Source organism: Taudactylus pleione, unplaced genomic scaffold, assembly GCF_031769625.1.
Source record: "Taudactylus pleione unplaced genomic scaffold, aTauple2 ptg000016l, whole genome shotgun sequence".
NCBI classification, from domain to species: Eukaryota; Metazoa; Chordata; class Amphibia; order Anura; family Myobatrachidae; genus Taudactylus; species Taudactylus pleione.
The window spans coordinates 10,395,768-10,419,638 of record NW_028284418.1 but is presented as its reverse complement, the minus strand read 5'-3'; the positions used below and the strand labels follow the sequence as shown (position 1 = coordinate 10,419,638).

The 23,871-nt window shown below is 43.9% G+C and overlaps 1 protein-coding gene across 2 annotated transcripts in view; it reads left to right on the top strand.

Moving 5' to 3' along the window:
* Window positions 1–23,871, top strand: part of SDK2 (sidekick cell adhesion molecule 2) — a 764,937-nt gene that overhangs the window by 599,043 nt on the left and 142,023 nt on the right. For both annotated transcript variants that reach the window (XM_088474541.1, XM_088474538.1), the window contains exons 22-35: window positions 589–710; window positions 877–986; window positions 1,161–1,311; window positions 1,611–1,848; window positions 6,782–6,897; window positions 8,065–8,254; window positions 8,723–8,821; window positions 8,962–9,156; window positions 9,270–9,471; window positions 10,105–10,208; window positions 10,779–10,849; window positions 11,098–11,233; window positions 18,365–18,421; window positions 19,452–19,553. In XM_088474541.1, coding sequence (XP_088330667.1) covers window positions 589–710; window positions 877–986; window positions 1,161–1,311; window positions 1,611–1,848; window positions 6,782–6,897; window positions 8,065–8,254; window positions 8,723–8,821; window positions 8,962–9,156; window positions 9,270–9,471; window positions 10,105–10,208; window positions 10,779–10,849; window positions 11,098–11,233; window positions 18,365–18,421; window positions 19,452–19,553 — 1,893 coding nt within the window. The remainder of the gene's footprint in view (window positions 1–588; window positions 711–876; window positions 987–1,160; window positions 1,312–1,610; window positions 1,849–6,781; window positions 6,898–8,064; window positions 8,255–8,722; window positions 8,822–8,961; window positions 9,157–9,269; window positions 9,472–10,104; window positions 10,209–10,778; window positions 10,850–11,097; window positions 11,234–18,364; window positions 18,422–19,451; window positions 19,554–23,871) is intronic.

The window sequence follows — 23,871 nt, the reverse complement described above, 5'->3', positions numbered from 1 at the left end:
CCTCCCATGAGCCCCCGCGGCTCGCGTCCTTCTGCGCATGCGCAGAAGGACTTCTGGGTGTTAAACCCGGAAGTCCCTCTGCCCGGCAGCATCGCAAAGGACAGCTCTCATCGAGAGAGCTGTTCTTTGCGATATTCTTGGTACATATCGCGGTAATTAACCGCGGTATGTACGCGAAGTCGGGGGGGATGTACTGCATCGGTGATGTCGCCGATGATACATCTCCCCCAAAATGTTTTGGTAAAACATAATTTTGTCAAATTTGAAAACATCACATTTTATAGATTTAATTTTAAATAAGGGGCATGTACTTCTTTAAAAATATTTGAACTCAGTATACAAAATTGTAAACTGTTTTAGAAATGGCTTCTCTGTATTAATAAATAACAACATGTGGAATACCTATCCCTTGCTGGGTTAAAACAGATTTTAATTGCTGCCAGTCAGAAAACCTCAGATGACATGTTATTATAGAAGCACATGCAATGCATCTTTACAGACATCAAAGTTATACATGATCATATTTGCCTGTAACAACAAGAGATAGTCTGTGCTTATTAAGATATTTCACACTGCCTCTTTCTACAGAGCTGCCCGGGGCTCCAACTAATATCGCTATCAGCAACATTGGACCCCGTTCTGTCACACTTCAGTTCCGACCAGGATATGACGGGAAGACCTCTATCTCCAGGTGGCAGGTGGAAGCCCAGGTGAGGCACCTAGGCAAACTTTTGTCACTTCTATTTAAATGCGTTTATGACTCTGTAAACACTTTGGTTACATTGTATAGCAATATTTCCAGCACTGCTTGGTATGCAAGTAGAAATGTATCCAACATACCAGTCTGATTATCTTCTGACCTTTTGGCTGTCTTAGGTTGGTACACAAGGAGAATCTGAAGATTGGGTTCTTGTACATCAGCTGGCAAATGAGCCTAATGCTAGGTCTATGTTGGTCCCAGGACTGAACCCTTATACCTTTTACATGTAAGCAGACACCTTATACTGTTCTCTCCTGAAAATGGTACTAGGAATGTCAGTAGATTTAACAATGTTTTTTTTCTGTACATTTTAAGCCATTTGATTGTTAAATATTTTGTAAAGTACATCTTGTTTGTCACACTCGTATACGTGTATAATATGTGCTATTCTTCCATGCAGTTTCCGCATGCGACAGGTCAATATTGTGGGTGCCAGCCCTCCTAGTTTGCCTTCTAGAAGGATACAGACACTGCAGGCCCCCCCAGACATGTTCCCTGCTAATGTGACCCTTCGTACAGCCAGTCAGACCAGCCTTTGGGTGCGATGGGTGGTGAGTATGAATTGCAGGTGTATAAACAGTTCATAAATCTATTGCAGGAAGGGTTCTACACAAGAGAAATAAATAATCTGGACACAATCAAATAAGCTGCATTGCATCTTTATAGTCTGGCGTGTGGATTCTTTACTTCAAGTATTCCTCTTTATCTTTGTTCTGTAGTTGAGTACAATACACTAAGGGGTCTATATATAAAGTACCTATACTTATTGGGGCCTGGCTTGTTACTTTGCTGGGTGGATATGTACATGTGTGAGCCCCCAGGCTGTAAAGCACTATAACTGTCTTTGCAGCCTTTACCAGAGATGGCATACAACGGTAACCCAGATTCTGTAGGATACAAGATTCGCTACTTGAGGTCTGATGGAAAAGGAAAGTCCTTCACCCACGTTATTCATGATCGTGTTGAGAGGGAATACACCATTGAGGATCTGGAAGAATGGACAGAGTATTCAGTGCAAGTTGTAGCTTTTAACACCATTGGCTCTGGACCTTGGAGTCCTGTTGTGGTAGCGAGAACCAGGGAATCAGGTAATTCATCTCCTTGATCTTTAATTTGAGTTTCGCTAAAGACAAAAAATTACCAAACGTGGTATCAGTCAGTTCATAGGTACTGTCTGTACTGAAGAAATAGGATTCATTAACTTGTGGGCTTTAACTATCAGGCCTAATAAATGAAATGACTCATGTAATTGAAGTGTACAGTACATAATACTTGCAGCTCAGCAGATATTTGCACTATAATTTTCAGTATGCCTGCCTAGTACAGCTGGCTTCTGGAATACAGGCCACAGGTAGGCACTTCCCAGATTGAAAATCTATATATTTTATGGAAATGTGTCATTTCTCTTTGATTCATGGGAGTCAGTGGATATGCTGGGGGTGTAGAGTGCAGTGGAAGGAGCTTGGGAACTTTGCCTCCAAAAACATGAGCTTCCCCCCTTATATACCCCACAATCCTGCCAGGACATTCCGATTTTTACTTTTTCAAGTTGCTGGGCTATATTTCAAGGGCTGCCTTATGCAGCTATTATTTTTTTTCTGTTTTATTTAATTGATTTAAATTATTGTGCTAATTATTTTACTAAGGGCTACCCTGTACCTTGTTTTGTCAACTGCCTGCTACCAACATTGCATCTCTTGTAAGAGTGGGGGGTCCCAGTCACTGCTGCCGCAGATAGTGACAAGGACTCCTGTTCCACCAGCACTGGAAAGTGACCCAGAGGCGTGGCATATAGTCAAGTGCTCCCCTCTCCTATGGGGTTAGGTAAGTCACAGTTCAGCATTTGGGATAGTAGATGTAGTGCAAGCCATCCGGCAGACTCAATTTTCCAGAAAGCGTGGAGTCAGCAGTTGTGCCTGACATTCTTGGTCTATGAGGAGGAAGGGTCAGAATATTAACTTATTGTTTCCTCTCATTTGTGTGACATATTTTGTGAAGTGTGACCAAACTTCACTAGGTAGGTACTAGGTCTCAGGTCAACAAACCCTTAATCCTCTTCCCTTGGATGATACTGGGAGTTGATGCCTATGGTGTATACATATATAGCATGACTATCGCTGACCACAACTATTGGACCCAAGTTAACTAAATGTCTAGGTCAGTGTTACCAAAACTCATTCCTCATGGAGCACTAACATTGCATGTTTTCCAGGTCTCCTGACAGAATCACAAGTGAAATAATGAGCTCCACCTGTGGATCTTTTAAAATGGGTCAGCCAGTAATGAATACACCTGTGCAGCAACTAGGAAAGATGGAAACCTTGCAGTGTTAGTGCTTCCTGAGGAATGATTTTGGGAAACACTTGTCTAGGTCAATAATGCAGGATTAATTTGGTTAACTGCTGGGAGATTTTCAGGCAAGTAGGGCCAGTTAGGAGACAAGTCTTTGGTTCTTGGACCCAGAAGTGCTAGGGCCAGAATAAGAATGAGGTAGATGGGACTGCAGCTCCAGGCCTCCACATAAAAATAGGGCCATTATCTTGACAGCATAATGTTGACCAGTTACCCAGCTGTCATACTGTGGACCATAAATAATAAATATTAAAATAATTTTTCTATTTTCCTCTCAAATTTCTGCAATTATCTATTTTTACATATTTCGGGAGACATGGGGGATGATAGTGTAGGGAATCGGTATAATTTACTGCCGGACACATGTCTGGCGGTTGGAACCCCGACACCAGCATCCTGGCAGCAGTGGAAATCCCGATCGTCCTCAGGTAAGTATTAGCTAACCTAATTCTACCCCCTACTCTAACCCTCCCTTAGGGGTGCCTAACCCTATCCTCCCCCCCAGTACCTAACCCTAATCCCCCCTATAAGTGCTTAAACCTAACCCCCCCCTTCCCCGCTGCCTAAACCTAAGTCCCCCGGTGGGTGCCTAACCCTAACCCCCCTTCCCCTAGCCTAAATCTAACCTCCCGTGGGGTACCTAACCGTAAATCCCCCCCGGGAACCCTAAACCTAACCATCCCCCCCCCCCCGCGCGCTCGCGGCTATCCACGCTTGGCGCCCGGCATCCCGAAGGATGGCGTATGTCTAATGACAGGCATCGGCATATCGACGCCTGTCTTTAGACCCTTGCCAGAATATGACAGTCGGGAAGCCGGCTGTCGGGATTAGGTCCGGCGGCTTCCCGACTGCATACCTAGTGTAGGGATGTACACGCACACACATGACACTAGCCACTCCCACACAGCACTGGTCACACCTCCTCTACATCTCACAATAGGCCCTAGATTATTCCCTTTAGGCCCTTAATCCAGCCTTGATTATAGGTATGTGGCATTAAAAGAATTTCCCATGGAGGAAGCCTGGATGGGGATGTGGTGGGTTGGTAGTGTTAGTGGGTCACCTGTATTTTGTGTGTGTAAAAACACTATGGACAATGATGGGGTCAGAATTAGATATTTTATTTGTAACTAAAATATGATGAACAACGCCAATGCTAAAAGTGGAATCCTTCAGATATCACCCGTTGTTTTGGTATAGCAGTAGGTGACTGCTATACTTCCCACTTTGCTAATGTTATAGAACTTGTGAGAAATTCAGATACAGAAAGTTCTGCATTGTGCACTCTTTGATAACATAGTGATATTTTCTATACGTCTCGCTGTCTTGGGGCCTAATGGACTAAAAACAAGTAGATCCCTGCACAGAAATATAAATCATTAGTGGCATCCTGCAGTGTAAAGTGTTGTTCTTACTGGTAAGACTTAGGGCCTGATTCAGAGTTGGGAATAGATTGAGAAATAGTACTTAACTGTGTACCTGGACAAACCATGTTGCAATGCAAGGGGTGTAAATACATAATTTTTTTTTGCATGTAGGGTAAATACTGGCTGCTTTTACATGTAGACCACTAATACTGTACAGCTGTAATATTACTCTACAATTTAGATGTCAGTTTGGACACCTCCCTCCCAAATCTAAATCTCTCTGCACATTTTAAATCTGCCTCACCTACAGTGCAGCATGATTTCCCCAAGATGATCAGTTGAGTGAGATATCTCACTCTGTTTTCAAAGCTGAATCAGGCCCTTAGTTCTCAAGTGCAGATAGAGGCTGTGCATGTATCTTTTGCTCCCAAAACTCTGTGAGTCTGTTCCTCCCACAAGATTGTCTGCACTCACAGGTGATGCCAGTGGTCTGGTGGGACTATGGGATGATGCAGGCACCAGGTTTATACTTTATGATTTGGGGTGGGGATCTAATTGTTTTGAGTCCATTTGGAAATTTTGCAACAGATTCCTCAGCAGTTAGACTGTGTCTAGTAAGGTTATTCTAGTAGCAGGAAGGTCATTATACACAAACATTCTTAGCATGGCAGTCAGCCTACCTCCAAGATTAGACTGGTTAAGTCAAGGCCTCGTCATCTGAGTTTACCTTGTCTGGATTGAATTGGTGTAGCTGCTGAAACTATAATCCTTACAATCATGCTCAGGGCTTGGAAGCTTGCTTTGATCAAGAATTTCAACAGGGTTGGAAGATCTGTATTTCCGGGTGTGAAGTATAGGGTATTCCTATTAAGTCCTTTTGGTTTGACCAGTTCCTATTGTTATTGCAAACAGTGTCTGTAAGGGGTTATGGGCCTGATTTAAAGGTGGTCGCAGTGCCACTTCGCACGCAAGCGGACGATGTTTTCAGTCTGTGCATGTGTCCCGATGGTTTATTAGCGCATACCTCTGAATCAGGCCATCTGTTTTGTGTGTCTAAATTTCTCAGCTTTCTTGAAGTCAGAGTTTTTCTTAGGAACCAACCTTCGTTTCCACCAAAAGTGGTCTCCAAGTACCATTTAATCAGAACATTGTTATGCTGCCTTAGTTCAGGATAGGTTTTCATAAAAAGAGGACTTTCTTTCCTTATGGTCCTATGGTCATAAACCACTGGAAGTGTGCAGGTTGGATGACCTGTTCTTTACATTGACCACAAAAGAGGTTGGCCATCAACTCAAAATACCATTGCCAGGTTTATAACTTTGGTAATTCATCAGGTGTACATGGAAGCAGCACAACCAGAAAAGGTGACGGCACACTCCACCATGTCAGTGGGTATCTCTTGACATGGCACACACATTCACAAGCTTCTAAACAGGCAACCTTTTGTGCCTAAAGATTTGGGCAGAAGGTGCTGTACAACTTTATGTGCACGCTTTTTATATTTTTGTCCCTTTATGTTCTTCTTCTTGTTTCTGTTATTGTTTTTTAGAATTGTTGTTTCTGTTCTCTAGGAGAACACTGTACTGTCCTCTGGCTCTTCTACTCTGCACTTTGTTCTTACCTTGGGTATCTTACATAAATACTGAATCTTCCCAGCAGCCTTCCGTGTTCTAGAGACACAGGAACTTCAGTTTTCGAGGCAAATTTTAAAGTGGCCAAGCTCCCACCAATGCACTCTACACTCTAATGTACCCAGTGTCTTCCAGTGGAAGAAAGAATATAAGGTTAAGTACAAAAATAGCATTGTAGCAACCATCATTATACTTTCTACTAATAGATGTGTAACAGCCGCCATGCCTATTTCTTTACTATGCTCTGATTATTATTATTATCGTTTATTTATATGGCGCCACAAGTGTTCCGCAGCGCCTTACAAGGTACATAACCAAAAAGTGACTTACAGTAAAATACAATACAATGAAGGACAAGGACATGGATAATATACATTGATATATAGGTGGCCATAACACCCAATTAAGCAACAAAGCATAGGCACCAAGTGTTAGGTGCCCTAGTGGTGAGTAAGAAGTAGATTAACATAAAGTTAGGAGAAGCACAAGAGGGTAGAGGGCCCTGCACGCAAGAGCTTACATTCTCAAGGGGAGGGGCAGACAGACGGCCATGATTAGAAAGTAAACTCATTCTGATTGCTATGGATTATGACCAGCTGACTTTACATAAGGAACTAAATAGAACTAAGTGTTTTGATGTTATAAACACAACAGCTGCTTCTTGTCCTCAGTTCCATCCTCAGGCCCTAGCAATGTATCTGCTCTGGCTACAACTTCAAGCAGCATCCTAGTGCGTTGGAGTGAGATCCCGGAGCCAGATAGGAATGGGCTCATCCTGGGATATAAGGTACAGTAAGTGGTTTTCATGTATTGTCTTCATAGATGCCTGCAAAAGTAATATCTACACCTATTCGATTCTAGTCCTAATGAGGAATGCTCATGCCTAAACTATTCTATAACTGTGTGCTGGCACTGCTGAGATTATTGTGCAAGTATGAACCCTTTTTATTGCATGCTTCACTAGTTTATGCAGGGCTGTAGTCTTTGATCCCAAATGTTAAGAAATATTCTTGATAGTAATTTTATAATTGTGCTCTGCCTGATCTTACCAAAAGGCTAAAACACTGTTCAGTAGTTTTCCTTCAATAAATGAAGGGTTGCACAGATATATTGGTAAATACAAAACCAAAAAAATCAAAGGATCAAAAAACAGTTTTTCTACTGCCCCATAGACCGCACTGGCCCAGATGCTAGCCTTCTAGCTATTTATTGTATGACTACCATTCAGTGGTTTAACTCCTGGAGGTAAAGGAAGCGTTCACCTCCGTGTAACTTGTGTCGGGTGGGGGACACCTGCAGGGTCCCCGAGAGGTAAAAAGGCACCTCCAGCATACCCGCAACATTGGGGTCAAGTATTTGTAGTCTAGACTGTACTCTGCATTAGAGCCACTCGAGTCCCCAACCTCTGCTACACTTCAACTGGAGGGTGGGTGTACATCAACTTGCTGTGAAGTTCCGCCACTGCTACAGTTTTTTTGACCTGAAGACTTGACCCCTCCAAACAGTATTGCCTTATTGATGTACTTTGTTAGTCTTTAGTAAATATGGTCTGCGTACACTGTTGCAGTTGCGAGCCATGCTGAATCAGGCCCATAGTCTTGTTTTAATCTGTTGTAATCTGCAAGAAGAGATAAAATATTGTTTTAAAATAGGTATAGTATAACCTGCAGTAAATAATATCTGTATAAATGGTGAGATTAGTCTCCTCACGTTTACCATTCTCTGGAAAACGTGTATTTTAAGGGAAAACCAACTGGGAAGTAGGATAGATATTAGAAGTCATAGATTTTCATGGCCTGTATAAAAGTGCTTGATTTCTGGCCTCAAGCCTTTATAAGGTCACTGAATCCTTGCCGAATTCTGATACTGTTCTAATTTATGATAGGGCGATACATAAATCCAAATATAATGCTCATTAAATGTGTTATTGATATAGAATTTTGTTTTCTCATAGATTCTCTTCAAAGAGAAAGATTCTGACAATCCCCCACACTCCTGGGTGGTGGAAGGTAATGCCTCCCGCAGTGTCCAGCTCACCAACCTGGGGAAGTATGTCCTTTATGAAATACAGGTCTTGGCATTCACAAGAATAGGGGATGGAGCAACCAGCTCACCGGCAATTTTGGAGAGAACCCTGGATGATGGTGAGATGGTTCTTTCACAGAATTCCATGTATTAGAATGTGTGGAATACTTTATGAACTCTTCTACAAGGAATTGTAAAGAAAATAGTCTGTTGCCTGTGGAATCCAATTACATTTAAACTATTATTTTTAATATACATTTAAGCCAATAGTAGTATACATTTCCTAATGCAGTAAATGTCTGCTGTAGCAGCTTAAGTCAGTCAGAAAAATAAAAAGTGGTTAACTACAAAGTAGAAGGAAATGGCTATGATCAATCTTACTTTATACCTAGACCAGCTCTGCTGCCGCTGACAACTATCTCTGATAGCAGTTGTCATCTCGCTTTTCTCTATATTGTGATTGGCTGTCCCAAAGTATATAGTACTTGATACACGTATACCAAAATGTAAAAACTTGGGTCATTGAACCCTGTTTGAGGTAAGCATAAGCATTTTATTCTCTTCTTCACTTATCTATGTAATTTCAGTTCCAGGTCCCCCAGTGGGAATACTGTTTCCGGAGGTGAGAATAAACTCTGTACGTCTCATCTGGCAACCCCCAGCGGCCCCCAATGGTATCATTTTAGGTAAGAACTTTCATTTACTTTCCCAATTTATAGGTTTGTTTGTGGAGAAAGGAGAGGTTCTAAGATGCAGGGTCTTGGAAAGAACTCTTATTACACTGCTCATGTCTGTGTGACCTCATGTAACCTCTGTTTTCCCACAGCCTATCAGATCACTCACAGACTCAACACAACAAATGCAAACACTGCAACAGTGGAGGTGCTGAATCCGAGCGTGCGTCAGTATACTGCCACTGGGCTGAGACCGGAGTCTGTCTATTTGTTTCGAATCACAGCCCAGACTCGGAAGGGATGGGGAGAAGCTGCTGAAGCTTTGGTGGTTACCACAGAGAGGAGAGGTGTTAGACTGTCACTTTTATATCTTATTAAATACAATTCTTTCAAATAATTTTCTAGAAGGACAAAAAATTTTTTTACTTACCACCATTGCCAATTCCGTCATCTTTTACAGAACGCCCCCAGCCACCCAGTAAGCCCACAGTCCAGCAGGAAGATGTAAAGTCCCGAAGTGTGCTGATGTCATGGGAACCAGGCAGCGATGGCCTCTCTCCTGTGCGTTACTACACCATTCAAACCAGAGAATTGCCCAGTGGGCACTGGGTGGTGCACTCAGCCGCCGTCAGTCACAATACCACTTCCTCTGTTGTAGAGCGGTGAGTATATATTTCACAGTACATCTTCTTCTACAGTCAAGTGAGCCAGCCATTTTGGGGGTTGTACCAATATTAAAAAGAGTGCAGCCTTCAAATGCACTAAAACTAGCTACTCATTGAAGTAAGAGGCACTGTAATAGCTGCCTCTATTGCTAGTCATTTTATTTAACTTTGAGGCAGTTTGTGCATCATGCTTTATTGATGTCACTAGTTCCTAATGAATTGATAGGCTACATTCCCATGAGATTTGGCTTAGGCCATAAAGAGCATAAAGTCTAAATACACAGGGAACTCCTCTACTACTGGCATTCATTGTGTGACACACAGGGCCGTAGCTAGGGTAGTGCAGCCGGTGCCACCGCGCAGGGCACCACAGGGCAGGGGGCGCTGTTTGGACCTGTCAAATTTCTGTTTATTATCATTCTTGCTTGTAGCTTCCTCTTATTTCATCCACAGCATCTCCTGGCCTCTCCTATCTCTTCCCTGGCCCTTCCCCATGAAGCCATGGCACTTTTTTGGGTGCAGTATGTCTCTTTGAAAAATTAGGGGGGCGCCAATGCTCTTTCTGGCACAGGGCCCCCAAAAGTCTAGTTACGGTTCTGGTGACACATCTCCTTGGTCCTATAATTTCAGACTAAAACCATTCACTTCATACAAATTCAGAGTGAAAGCAACAAATGACATTGGGGACAGCGAATACAGCGAGGAATCCGAATCCTTAACTACTCTACAAGCTGGTGAGTCACGTGACCAGGGAGGTAAAAGGCATTATGGTGCAACTGATTGGCCACAAAACTGAAGCCATCCAACCAGATTAAACGTTTCATAACACATCATCCCTACACCAGGAATAGACCCAAGGCAGAACCTTTTTTCCCCATGTGGCTAGTAATGGGGTGTCACACCCCGGGATGGATCATTACATAGATTCCTGATGACACATATTGTACTGTACAGTTTATTCATATGAAAAGGACCCCTGCCAATTTGATTTTATGGCTGCTGCAATTTATTTATAGTATGTGTTGGAAGTATAACATTTGCTGCAGAATATTTTTTTTGCCCTTCTATGTATAATACTTTAGCAGTCTGAGTCCCTGCCACCTATACTTAGAGGCTGTTCCATAGACTTTCTGTAAAGTAATCCACCCTTATGTTACTTTCTCACACTAAAATCTTTTATTCTAGAAATTATCTTGTGTTTAAACCTATGCACCTACTGTTACTATACTGATAACTCAAATATATTTAGATGCAACGCATTGGGATGTTTACCATGATCAGTAATGTTAAATGTCCATTTTCAGCACCTGATGATGCTCCTTCAATCCTCTCCGTGACGCCTCACACAACAACTTCAGTATTAATTAATTGGCAGGTAAGCAATATTTTAGGAAAGTTTTGCTAGATGAAATAGCTATGTGCTACAATTATCTGGTCAGTCAGTCTCTCACCTCTACTCAAGAAAAGCCCCTACCTTTCCTATGAAAATATTAGATATATCATTTATTGGAGTTAGATTTGAGCACCTTACAGGTTTCACTGTTTCTGTAAAAACAAATTGCATGCAAAACCTATATGTAACAATATGTCATATGTGTAAAAACCTTTGATCTTTCTCGTCAGTCTCCAGCAGAAGACAAAATAAATGGCATCCTTTTGGGTTATCGAATCCGATACCGTGAACTTGTTTATGATGGGATGAGGAGTTTCACTGTGCGAAATATCAACAACCCCAATGCCAAATGGGCAGAGTTAACCTGTAAGTAGTAATTACCATATTAGACACTTGCCTGTATAATTTACAGAGAATATGATAACAGAGCCTTAAAGAGAGATTGAGCTGATGAGGCTGATTCTGAGTTGGGAGCAAAGCAAAACAGCCAGTAACTTTATAACATGGCAAACCCATGGTGCTCTGCAGATTTATAATGTGCAGAGAGATTTAGATTTAGGAAGGACGTGTCCCAACTCAAATCTTAATTGCAGTATAAAAATTAATCTGTCCAGCATTTGTGGGCTACATCCAAAGGCATCCAGTATTTACTCTGCATGTAGGGTTGCCACCCATCTAGGATTATTTTGGACAGCTCGGTATTCAGATCCTTTGGAGTCCGGATTGTTAGCAGTCCTGGACGGGGCAGTGTCCAGAAAACAAAAATGTAACATTTAAAAATAAAAAATAAAAAAACAAAACACAACCTTGTCCTTGCAGATTATCTGTCTCTCTCTGCTCCCAGTCCTGCCTCCTCCACTCGGGTATAGCATAAGCTCCAGCCGGTGCTGCCTAGATGGCAAGGTCAGACACGCCGTATATAGAGGTGCTTCCCAGGGGCCGGAACTATAATGAATGAGGAGTAATGGAAGGATCATCCTGCAGTGCAGATGCAAGGGATGCAGTTCTTGTGTTCCCCTATAGAGGCCGCCCCTGCCAGGGGCTGACTGTGTACTGAAGGAAACCCTGATGTACTGCTGCAGATCCCTTATAGCCCAGGGTCAGTGCTGGAGAAGTGTAATCTCTGGAATCTGTTCCCTGCAAGCAAAGGAGCTTTACCCACCCTGGGAGTGCTCTCTCTGCAATGACTGGTCACACTGAAGCAACTAAAGCCAGACCCTGAGAGTAACACATACTGTAACTCTGTAACATGCTGCAATGCCAGGGAATCAGTGTGATGATGATGATGGGCCTCAGTGAGTAGGTGTCGGTATCAGTGGGTGTACAAGGGCTCATTGTGTATAATAAGTCAGTAAGTGTACAAGGGCTGAGTGTCTATAATGTCTCAGTAATTGCACAAAGACTTTGGACTATTTATAAAAAAGCGGTGAAATAGCTTTTCCGATATCGCTGCTTTTCAGAGCATATCGGAAAAACAATTTTGTGTAATAAATGACATGCTGCCCTTCTCCTTCCAGTATATGCTGCCCTCCTCCTCCCACTATATGCAGTAATTGCATGAGGGCTCAGTGTTTATATTGTGCCAGTAATTGTACAAGGACTCAGGACCTCATTCAGAGCCGCTTGCAAATTGCGAGCGCTCGCTCTGAATGAGGGCGGCCGCATCTAAAAAATGATCCGGCCTCCTGGCCGCTCGCTAGGCTGTGGGTTACCACCCACAGCCTTAACGAGCGGCCAGGATGATGGTCGCGATGGTCAAGACCATCGCGACCATCGGGGCTTGCGACAAGACCCTTGAGGTAGGGTCTCGGCTGCTGCAAGCCCCAGAGAGCTTTCGGATCTAATAGAGCCGGAAGCTCTCCCACTGACATCACTGGTGATGTCAGTGGGGCCGCCCACAAACGGCAGGCGTTTGGCGCTTGGGAACGCCTCCGTTCGTGAAGCCACCCCCTCGCCACACCTACAAAACTGGTCGAGCTGTCGATCAACATCGACAGCCGCCCCTTTTGTAGTGAGCCACGGAGCGAGAGAATTTCTCTCTCGCTCCGGGGCTTGCGCACGCGCAGTGCGGCCGCTGCGCATGCGCACAGCCAAACATCGACTCGCTTGCGAGCGGGTCTGAATGAGACCCTCAGTGTTTATATTGTGCCAGTCATTGTACAAGGGCTCAGTGTCTATATTGTGCCAGTCATTGTACAAGGGCTCAGTGCCTATATTGTGCCAGTCATTGTACAAGGGCTCAGTGTCTATATTGTGCCAGTCATTGTATAAGGGCTCAGTGTCTATATTGTGCCAGTCATTGTACAAGGGCTCAGTGTCTATATTGTGCCAGTCATTGTACAAGGGCCCAGTGTCTATATTGTGCCAGTCATTGTACAAGGGCTCAGTGTCTATATTGTGCCAGTCATTGTACAAGGGCTTGGTGTGTATTATGTGTCAGTAAGTGAACAGGGTCTCAGTGCATACTTGCCGACTATCTGGCTGCCCCTTCCGGGAGGGAGCAGCCAAAGTGGCATGACTGGGGGGGTGGGGCGGCGTGTCAGCACACGGGGGCGGGGCCGGCACCCGATTTTCGGGAGGCTCAGTGTCTATATTGTGTTATTAAGGGGCCTATTCATCATCACTTAATTTTTACAAAAGCAGGTGAATATACACATTTTCACCTGCCATTGTAAAAATTAAATTATCGGTCCATTTATCACGAAGGTAAAGCAGGAGATATCACAGATATCTCCTGCTTACCTTCCTCTTGCAGAATGGCCCGCTGTCCTCATACACTAGTATCACAGATATCTCCTACTTACCTTCCTCTTGCAGAATGGCCTGCTGTCCCCATACACTAGTATCACAGATATTTCCTGCTTACCTTTCTCTCCTGGAATGTCCCGCTGTCCCCATACACTAGTATCACAGATATTTCCTGATTACCTTTCTCTCCCGGAATGGCCCGCTGTCCCCATACACTAGTATCACAGATATCTCCTACTTACCTTCCTCTTGCGGAATGGCCCGCTGTCCTCATACACTAGTATCACAGATATCTCCTACTTACCTTCCTCTTGCGGAATGGCCCGCTGTTCTCATACACTAGTATCACAGATATCTCCTGCTTACCTTCCTCTTGCGGAATGGCCCCCTGTCCCCATACACTAGTATCACAGATATCTCCTGCTTACCTTTCTCTCCCGGAATGGCCCGCTGTCCTCATACACTAGTATCACAGATATCTCCTACTTACCTTTTTCTCCCGGAATGGCCCGCTGTCCCCATACACTAGTATCACAGATATCTCCTGCTTACCTTCCTCTTGCAGAATGGCCCCCTGTCCCCATACACTAGTATCACAGATATCTCCTGCTTACCTTTCTCTCCCGGAATGGCCCGCTGTCCTCATACACTAGTATCACAGATATCTCCTACTTACCTTTTTCTCCCGGAATGGCCCGCTGTCCTCATACACTAGTATCACAGATATCTCCTACTTACCTTTCTCTCCCGGAATGGCCCACTGTCCCCATACACTAGTATCACAGATATCTCAATGCTTACCTTCCTCTTGCGGAATGGCCCGATGTCCCCATACACTAGTATCACAGATATTTCCTGCTTACCTTTCTCTCCTGGAATGTCCCGCTTTCTCCATACACTAGTATCACAGATATTTCCTGCTTACCTTTCTCTCCCGGAATGGCCCGCTGTCCCCATACACTAGTATCACAGATATTTCCTGCTTTCCTTTCTCTCCCGGAATGGCCCGCTGTCCCCATACACTAGTATCACAGATATTTCCTGCTTACCTTTCTCTCCCGGAATGGCCTGCTGTCCCCATACACTAGTATCACAGATATCTCCTGCTTACCTTCCTCTTGCAGAATGGCCCGCTGTTTCCATACACTAATTCATCAAGCTCTGAAAATATTATTTCTTCGGAGCTTGATTGCGGTAGCATTCGCCATCTTCAGATGGCTTTTGCTACCACTTCCCACTCTCGAGTCCCGGGTCGCAAAGAGGGATCCTTTTGGATCCCTCCGCCCCTGTCCGGCTTCTTCCGCTGGACGTCGGGGCTCTTGTGCGCATGTGTGACCTGTAGGTCACGCATGCGCACTGCTTTCGCAAGCAGTGAAAAGATTCATTCCCGGAATGGCCCGCTGTCCCCATACACTAGTATCACAGATATTTCCTGCTTTCCTTTCTCTCCCGGAATGGCCCGCTGTCCCCATACACTAGTATCACAGATATTTCCTGCTTACCTTTCTCTCCCGGAATGGCCCGCTGTCCCCATACACTAGTATCACAGATATCTCCTGCTTACCTTCCTCTTGCAGAATGGCCTGCTGTTTCCATACACTAATTCATCAAGCTCTGAAAATATTATTTCTTCGGAGCTTGATTGCGGTAGCATTCGCAATCTTCAGATGGCTTTTGCTACCACTTCCCACTCTCGAGTCCCGGGTCGCAAAGAGGGATCCTTTTGGATCCCTCCGCCCCTGTCCGGCTTCTTCCGCTGGACGTCGGGGCTCTTGTGCGCATGTGTGACCTGTAGGTCACGCATGCGCACTGCTTTCGCGAGCAGTGAAAAGATTCATTCCCGGAATGGCCTGCTGTCCCCATACACTAGTATCACAGATATCTCCGAAAGGAGCAGTGAAGCCGCTCGCTGGGGCAGCTGATTTTCAAATCAGCTGCCTCAGCGCCGGAGCAATGATGAATTGCTCTGGCGTCCGTGGCGAGTCAGGGTGTTATCGGGGTCCATTCAACATCTTCAATAGGCCCCTATGTGTACAATGGCTCAATGATTATGTACTGTTGTTAATTGTATAAAATGTTAGTTATCAATTAGTTTACAAATATGTGGTGAATAAGTAATGTCAGTGGATGATTCTAACCCTACTGCTGATTTGGACATGCCCCTGTCTGGGAAGCTGAAAATAAAAAGGTGGCAACTCTACCTGCATGCAAAAATAATACAGTAAATGTAGTTTTACACCTTTCATTGCAACATCGTCTGTTCCAGATGGTATACAATCGGGAAACCGGCTGCCTTAATACCGACAGCCGGCTTCCCAACTGTCATATCCCGGCGAGGGTGAAATGCTGGGCGTCTATATCTATTTCCCCGACGCCGGGAGACAGGCGCCCGGCATCCCGATGGAAGCGATGCCGGGCGCCGCGAGCTGACAGCCGCGGGGGGGGGAGGGTTAGGTTTAGGGCTCCCGGGGGGGACTTAGGGTTAGGCACCCCCCCGGGAGGGTTACGCTGGGGGAGGGAGGGTTAGGCACCCCCGGGGGAGACTTAGGGTTAGGCACCCCCGGGGGAGACTTAGGGTTAGGCACCCCCCCAGGAGACTTAGGTTTAGGCAGCGGGGAAGGGGGGGGTTAGGCACTTGGGGGGAGGTTAGGCAACCCTAAGGAGGGTTAGGGGGTTAGGTTAGTTTATACTTACCTTAGCGACGATTGGGATTTCCAGCGCTGTCGGGCTTCCGTTGCCGGGAACTCTGCTTTTGTCGGCCAGGCGCTGCCCTCATACAGATTCCGTTCCAGATACAAAGTTACTTGCTTTTTTGCTTTGCTCTTAAGTCTGAATCAGCCCCAATGTTAGTTGTCACCTTAAATGCTATTAATATGTATATATAAGGGTAAACAGATTAGTCCCTTGCATTTTAATTGTATGTGATGGCAGCCATTTTGTGGTCATTCAATAGAATGGAGCCAGTGAGATCAACAGAAAACCGTACATAGCAGTCCCATGTTTTAAATAATTGTTAATTTCATTTTGTGTCTCTGGAAATACCCTGTGTTTCAATATTGCTCATCTGTAGAGTCAATAACATTCAGTTTTTGCTATCCATCCTGATGCTTCATAATATCTATTAAATTTGTACATTTAAATTGCAAAATAAATTAAACTAAGACTAGATTCGGGGATAGGAGTTATCAAGGTCCATTGTTACTGCACTGTCAAAATATATAGTGGTAATTGAAATGGTTTTCAGGTATTAGCAGCTGTGCCGTTTCTTTCTCAGTGGTGTTATTAGCCATATAAAATAGGCAGCATTGTCATGATGAATATTACATCCCCCCTCCTGGTAACACTTCTCACCCCCTACACACTTCTTACCTATCCACTACTGCTGGCTGCTGTATAGCAGCGTAGCCACACGCGGCACATCATTCAGGGAGAGAGTGGAGACTGCTGCTCCATCCCCAGACCAGCATACCCTAATGTGTGCTGGGCTGCAGAGGGTCCAGGGAAGCTGCTGCCGCTGAGGTGATTTACAAAGATGAAAATGGCGTAAATACAGCTTTGGACATGCTGTACCCCTGACAGAAAACATAAATAAAATAATTTTAAAAAATCATAAGCATTTTCACTGCCCATTTGTGATTGGCTGGCACTATGTATTGAAAAGCAGAAGTTAGACCCGGCGTATGCTGTCTTTATTGTGGTCTTACAGCATGTTTGTGATTTCCTGATTTGACCTCCAAATTTTCATTTTTGTTTTATATATTACATTGTGATTTGTCTTGCTGCCAAATGATACCATCTGTTGGAATTAAATTGCTGTCCTAGCAAGTCCACTGATGTTGTTCTGTCGTGTTGTAGGGTGAGCTGCTGGACAGCTAAAGTAACTGTGCACAGTCTGTAGAAAGATATAGGTTATACCAGTGGTTCTCAAACTCTGTTCTCAGGAGCCCACACAGGTCATGTTTTCCAGGTCACCCAGCAGGTGCACAGGTGTATTCATTACTCACTGAAACATTTTAAAAGATCCACAGGTGGAGCTAAGTATTTCATTTGTGATTCTGTGAGGAGACCTGGAAAACATGCACTGTTTGGGGTCCTGAGGACTAAGTTTGAGAACCTGTGGGTTATACAGTACATGCATTGTCTAGTCATTGGCTAGTTCTTTATAGATTGTTTGTCTATGTATGACCTTGGAGTTAGGATTTTCTCTACTATAGGTTACATAATGAGAGCATACTTGTGATTGGTATAGCCAACGCACTCACTGCAATGAGCGTAGTTCTGCCAATAGGCTATGCCACAAATATTTCTCATTAACTGCTCATCCCTTCAGTTTGATTGCTAAACACAGCATACTTCTAGCATCTGTTTCTAATAATTCTGTTAAGGAGTGAACAAAAATGAGAAACCCCAAGGTATAGCTATCCAGTGATGAAAAGTGGGCACAGTATATGCACGACAAGGGCTTAGGGTTCTATGTACTAAGCCTTGGAGAGAGATAAAGTGCCAACCAATCAGCTCCTGACTGATATTATTCTGTGGAAATTGTGGGCAGTGGCTGAAGGTTTGTAAAAGTATATGTTAATTTGAGAACTATAGGTACTATATTTCAGTTGGATGAACCGAGTTGTCCATACGTCTGCATGTCTTGTTCTGTGTGTACTAACAAATACTCAATGCTCTCCCCCCACCTGCCCCTGCTCCTCACTCCCTCTCCTACCCATTCCTTGCACTTCACCCCCATCTGTATAGCTGCCTACTTGGTCCGGAATCTGAGTGAGCCGTCTCTTACCCAGTACGAGTTGGACAGTAAGTGCGTTCCTGACTAACTGCATGCTACTAGTGCTGCCTTATTTGTATGTATAATGCAAAAATAAATATTACTTTTTTGCGTTCTTAATGCTTTATATATAATTTCGTAATTTAATTCATAGTTTATAATTAAGTTATGCATATATATGTAAACTGTTTTGAACATAGTATCTGTATAGACATGAAGTTATGTCATCAGTTTAGAATTCAGTAGATTCAGATTTGTGTATTGTAAGTAGAAATGCACCCCCTACTGTAATCATCATAGTCATCATGCATTTCAGTGAGCTACTGCCTTATCTTGTCACAAAGCTCGTTGTGGCTTTCAGAATCCTAATCTATATTATATACTGTATGCAGTCACTATGTGTTTAATATTCATCAGATGGTTGCCGAGCCACTCTGAGAGAAAAAAAAAATCATATATTGCTCTGAGACTAGGGATGTGCAGGTTCGGATTAGTTCAAATTTTCCGGCCAAATTCAGATTTTTTTTTTTCCCGCCAAAAATGGGGTCTCAGAGGCAAAACGTCATCTTTCATGGCTAAACATCATCTTTCATGGACTTTTGTCCAGGAATGATTATGTTTGTCCATGAAAGATGACGTTTTGCCTCTTTCTGAGACCCGATTTTTGACGGAAAAAAATCTGAATCTGGCGGGAAAATCCAAACTAATCTGAGCCTGCACATCCCTATCTAAGACTAAAATCACTGGACACATACAAGTTTAGGACCGTTTTCAGTTACTAATAACTGGTTCTACAGCACATTTGTACAAAGGTATAATAGTGTACAGTCAATGGCGGCTGCAGTGAAGTCCAAAATTCAAATAGGGAGCCAAACCAACTGCCTGTGAGTCCCGGCCAGTGATGTTTAGAAGGGCAGCTGGTGTGCTTCCCCTATTTGAATTTTGGACTGTGCTGCAGTCCCACCTCTCGAGCGGCCACTAAGGTGCCATCTTGTTTTTCTTGAAATTCAAACATTGTCATTCCATAACACCCCACCTCTGTGTTGTCTGCTGTCTCAGATTTGAACAAACACAAGCGGTATGAGATCAGGGTGAGCGTGTACAATGCAGCTGGTGAAGGACCAGCTAGTGTTCCCCAAGAAGTATTTGTTGGAGAAGCAGGTGAGTCTTTTAGACCTGACAATGATTAATGTTAGTGCTCCATGGGGGAGATTTATCAAAGCTTGGAGAGAGAGAAAGTGGAGAGGGATAAAGTACCAACCAATCAGCTCCTGTCATTGTACAGGCTGTGTTTGAAAAATGAGTTAGGAGGTGATTGGTTGGTACTTTATCACTCTCCAAGCTTTGATAAATCTACCCCTATGAGATCATGTAAATACATTTACACCATAAATGGCAAATATGTTGTGAATATTATTCTGACATTATATATTGAACACATACAACTTTATTTAAACAGGACCCACTGACAATGACCATACTTAGGTTTCGCAGTGTTAATACTTGTGTACCCATGGCATACACAATGGAGAAAAGCTTTTGTGAGCTGAAACCATATTCATGGAATGAAGGCTATGGATTAACTAGAAAACAGTGACAGCACTGAGACATGATGTATTCTGTTCCTCAGTGATGTTAGTGGTTCCACCGTTTTCTAATGAATTGATAGGCTGTGTATATTGTGTCTGCCCATTAAGCTGCCTTCAGTGTTTCCATGCAACAAGTACAGTAACTCTAAGCAAGGCTAAATGAGATTGTAAACCCCCAATAATAAGTTTGATAAGCCTGTCTAAGAGGAACTGAGTTATTCAGCAACAGTTCTATAAACCTAGTAACGGCTGATGTGTGCCCAGCGTGTGTGATCATTATACCATAAAATATAAACACTTCAAACTTATCTAAGAATAAACACACGGAGACAGTAATGGATTTTAACAGGTCAGCTATTTATTAAGAAATTAATTTAATTATTTTAAATATTGTATGGTGGCTGGAAGGACAGCACTTACACAGAGCAGCCCAACAATGCAAACTCAACAAAACACGGCATTGCGGGCAGAGTCTGCCCTGTGGATGTCAAACTCTGCACTTGGGTATCAAGCATAGACCTTCTACCAAACACAATCCCATCCTTAGATGGCTGTACTGCCCCCGTAGAGGTGGTACAGTACTTCTCTACAAATAGATAGAAGGTGAGCACACCCAATGCCCACACACTACACCCGGGCTGATGATAAGCCGTACTTCCCGCCACACAAAATTATAGCTAACAAACAATGAACCCTAGGGTACGGGAGGGCGGGCAAATGATTCCCAGGAAAGAGGCATCAGGCCTGTAAGCCTGGCCTTACATAAGCTCTGTCCCTACTCCTCCCACTAAGGATTTCATAGGTTGGGACCAACACAATGATCACCACCCAGGCCAAAGCCCAGCCTCCTGGTTTAAGTCACTACTGGCACATTCGAGCCCTCCGTTATTCTAAACCTAGTAACGGCTGATGTCTGCCCAGCGTATGTGATCATTATACCATAAAATATAAACACTTCAAACTTATCTAAGAATAAACACACGGAGACAGTAATGGATTTTAAAACAGGTCAGCTATTTATTAAGAAATTAATTTCATTATTTTAAATATTGTATGGTGGCTGGAAGGACGGCACTTACACAGAGCAGCCCAACAATGCAAACTCAACAACAAAACACGGCATTGCGGGCGGAGTCTGCCCTGTGGATGTCAAACTCTGCACTTGGGTATCAAGTATAGACCTTCTACCAAACACAATCCCATCCTTAGATGGCTGTACTGCCCCCGTATAGGTGGTACAGTACTTCTCTACAAATAGATAGAAGGTGAGCACACCCAATGCACACACACTACACCCGGGCTGATGATAAGCCGTACTTCCCGCCAATGCAAGATTCTACCTGAGAATCGCAGCCCGCCACCATACACACTAAACCACCTGACCTATGCTAGCGAACAAACTTCCCACAACAAAAACCAGCCTCCGTCATCACCACCCCATCAGGCCTATAGAGATGCTTATCATGGTACCGTATTAACGGATGTGTAAATAACAAAACCTCTATGAGACAGCATAAATTTTGTCACAGCAGCATTGATCTTTTACGAGCCTCGTCCAAAGCTTTAGGAGAACGAGCTCCACGCCACTGCTGCCTAGGGGTAATGCATGACCACATGACAGTACATAAAGGCCAAGCACCCATAATGAGGAGGAGATCTGACACAAAGTCAAGCCGTAAATCAAGGGCAATCCAGGAACCAATATCGTTCCCACCTAGATGTATCACCAGCACTTTGGGTACACCAAATTGCCATACTGCGGCTACAATAAAATGTAATGGAGCGTACACACGGTCAGATTTGTCAGACTTGTCAGATGAACGACTGAACGATTAAACGATTGGAACGATTTGGACGATTTGACCAAAGTTTTGAACGATTTGAACGATTGAACGATTTTTAACTGCATTAAAATGAATGGAATCGTCCAAGTCTGACTGCAAACCCATCAGATGTCAGATATCGTTATCTGACAAACGGGAACGCGCATCGTTGATCGTCCATCGTTCAGGCATGTCAGATATGAACGATTTTTCATCAGATATGAACGACTGAACGATTTTTAAATCGTTATCGTCCATATCTGAAGAAAAAATCTGATCGTGTGTATGCACCTTAATAATTTAAGATAGAGTAAATAACAGAAAAGCAACAGACAGGAGCGTAACACAATTTGTTTTTTGTTTTTTTTTAATTATAACTAAATTCTAAACTAAGCAGTAATTAATGTTTAATTTGAATGACAAACTTAAAGTATAAATTTAAAGCTAATTAAGATATATTGTATATCCAGTTTAATTTTAGCTACCTAATGAAACATTGAACAAACGCATTTTAATTTTAAGTTTAATCTAGATTAGCTTGGACAACAGTAGAGAACGATAAGGAAAAAACTAGGGAGGGTGGGGGGGGAGTTGGATGGAGAGAGGAAAAGACAAAACAACTTGGCGAGAGGTAAACCAAAAACCTGCTGAGGGACTGTATGTTTGGCCGAATTAGTCCGTCTAGTCAGGTAAAATAAAATCCCTCAAGACCCCCACTTGTTACAAGCGACAAGTATTACCCGAGTAGGATGGACAGGGGAGACATAACAAGACAAACTACACACAGATAAAACAAGAAGAACAAAGAACAACACATGACAGATAGGCAAATAAAACATTAAGAAATACGTAACAGTAGTTTCGGCCAGAGACCACCAGCCTAGCTTATAGCAATGATCTGTGGAACCGACAAGCCAGCCGCGGCGGCAGAAGTAGCTGCGCCAATTCTAAAAGAATGGGTACCGAAATCCCCAGGGGAGATGCCAATGTGAAGCAAACAGCGTCTAAATGAATTGGAACTGATATTTGTTAAGAGGCGAACCGTCGGCATGAAGCAACCATGCGCCGCCAATTAGAGGCTGCAATGCTATGTAAAGTTTTGCCAGATGTACTGGGCAAACATGGTCATTTTTGCAAGCAGCTAGGGAGACCCACTGGCCACGACCCATAGATCAGTTTTAGAACGCCGTATTTAGCACAACACAGCCCCCCCCTGATACTGACGTCCAAACGGGACATGGGCGAAACCACTAATTTAGAAGGGGCAACTAGTTCCGAAATTCGGAAGGCGCCATGACACGCCATCGAAAAATGCTAAACAGAAAAGATTAGCCTAAAATGGGAAACCACCACATCCGGAACCGCAGCTATAAGCTTAAGCAATAGGGAGTATCGATCGGCCTTCATTTATTAACTGGCCGAGGAGAGCGCGAGCCCAACCCTTAAGGATCTTACCAAAGCTCTTGGTAAGGTTAGGACGCCCCTTCAGTCGCGAGAATAAAGAAATGTCCGTCAGCATGCGCGCAGTTACCTATGGGGCCGACCTGAGACATAAAGAATCGAAACAAAAGAAAGCATTGAGCAATGCGTGCTCTCACCTCTGCTTCCGCGGTGATGGAGGTAGCTTTCCCATACGGACCAAGCCTTCTGATAGGCCCGCAACATGGCCGGAGCATTGATTGCTCAGGCTAGGCACGCTATACCAGATCGATGACCGGCTGAGCATGGGGGGGGGGGGCAAGGCTCCCAACTAAACAAACCTCAGGAGCAAGCGACCTAAACCTGTCCCACTGGAAACATGAGAGTGCGTCAGCAATGCTATTGTTAGAGCCCGAAATGTGATTCGGCAATGCAGCACAAACTGCGCAAGCAAGCGTAAGGCTGGCAACGAAGAGGCGCGCTGCCCATTATCATCATGCACAAAGCCTAGGTTGACGCATCTAAAAACAATACACCTATCGCGCAACTCAGGAGCCCACAGTTCCAGCGCCACCATAATGGGAAACAATTCAAGGAGTAGCAGGTCTTTAAATAAACCCCTGGAAAACCACTCCGGCGGCCAAGGGG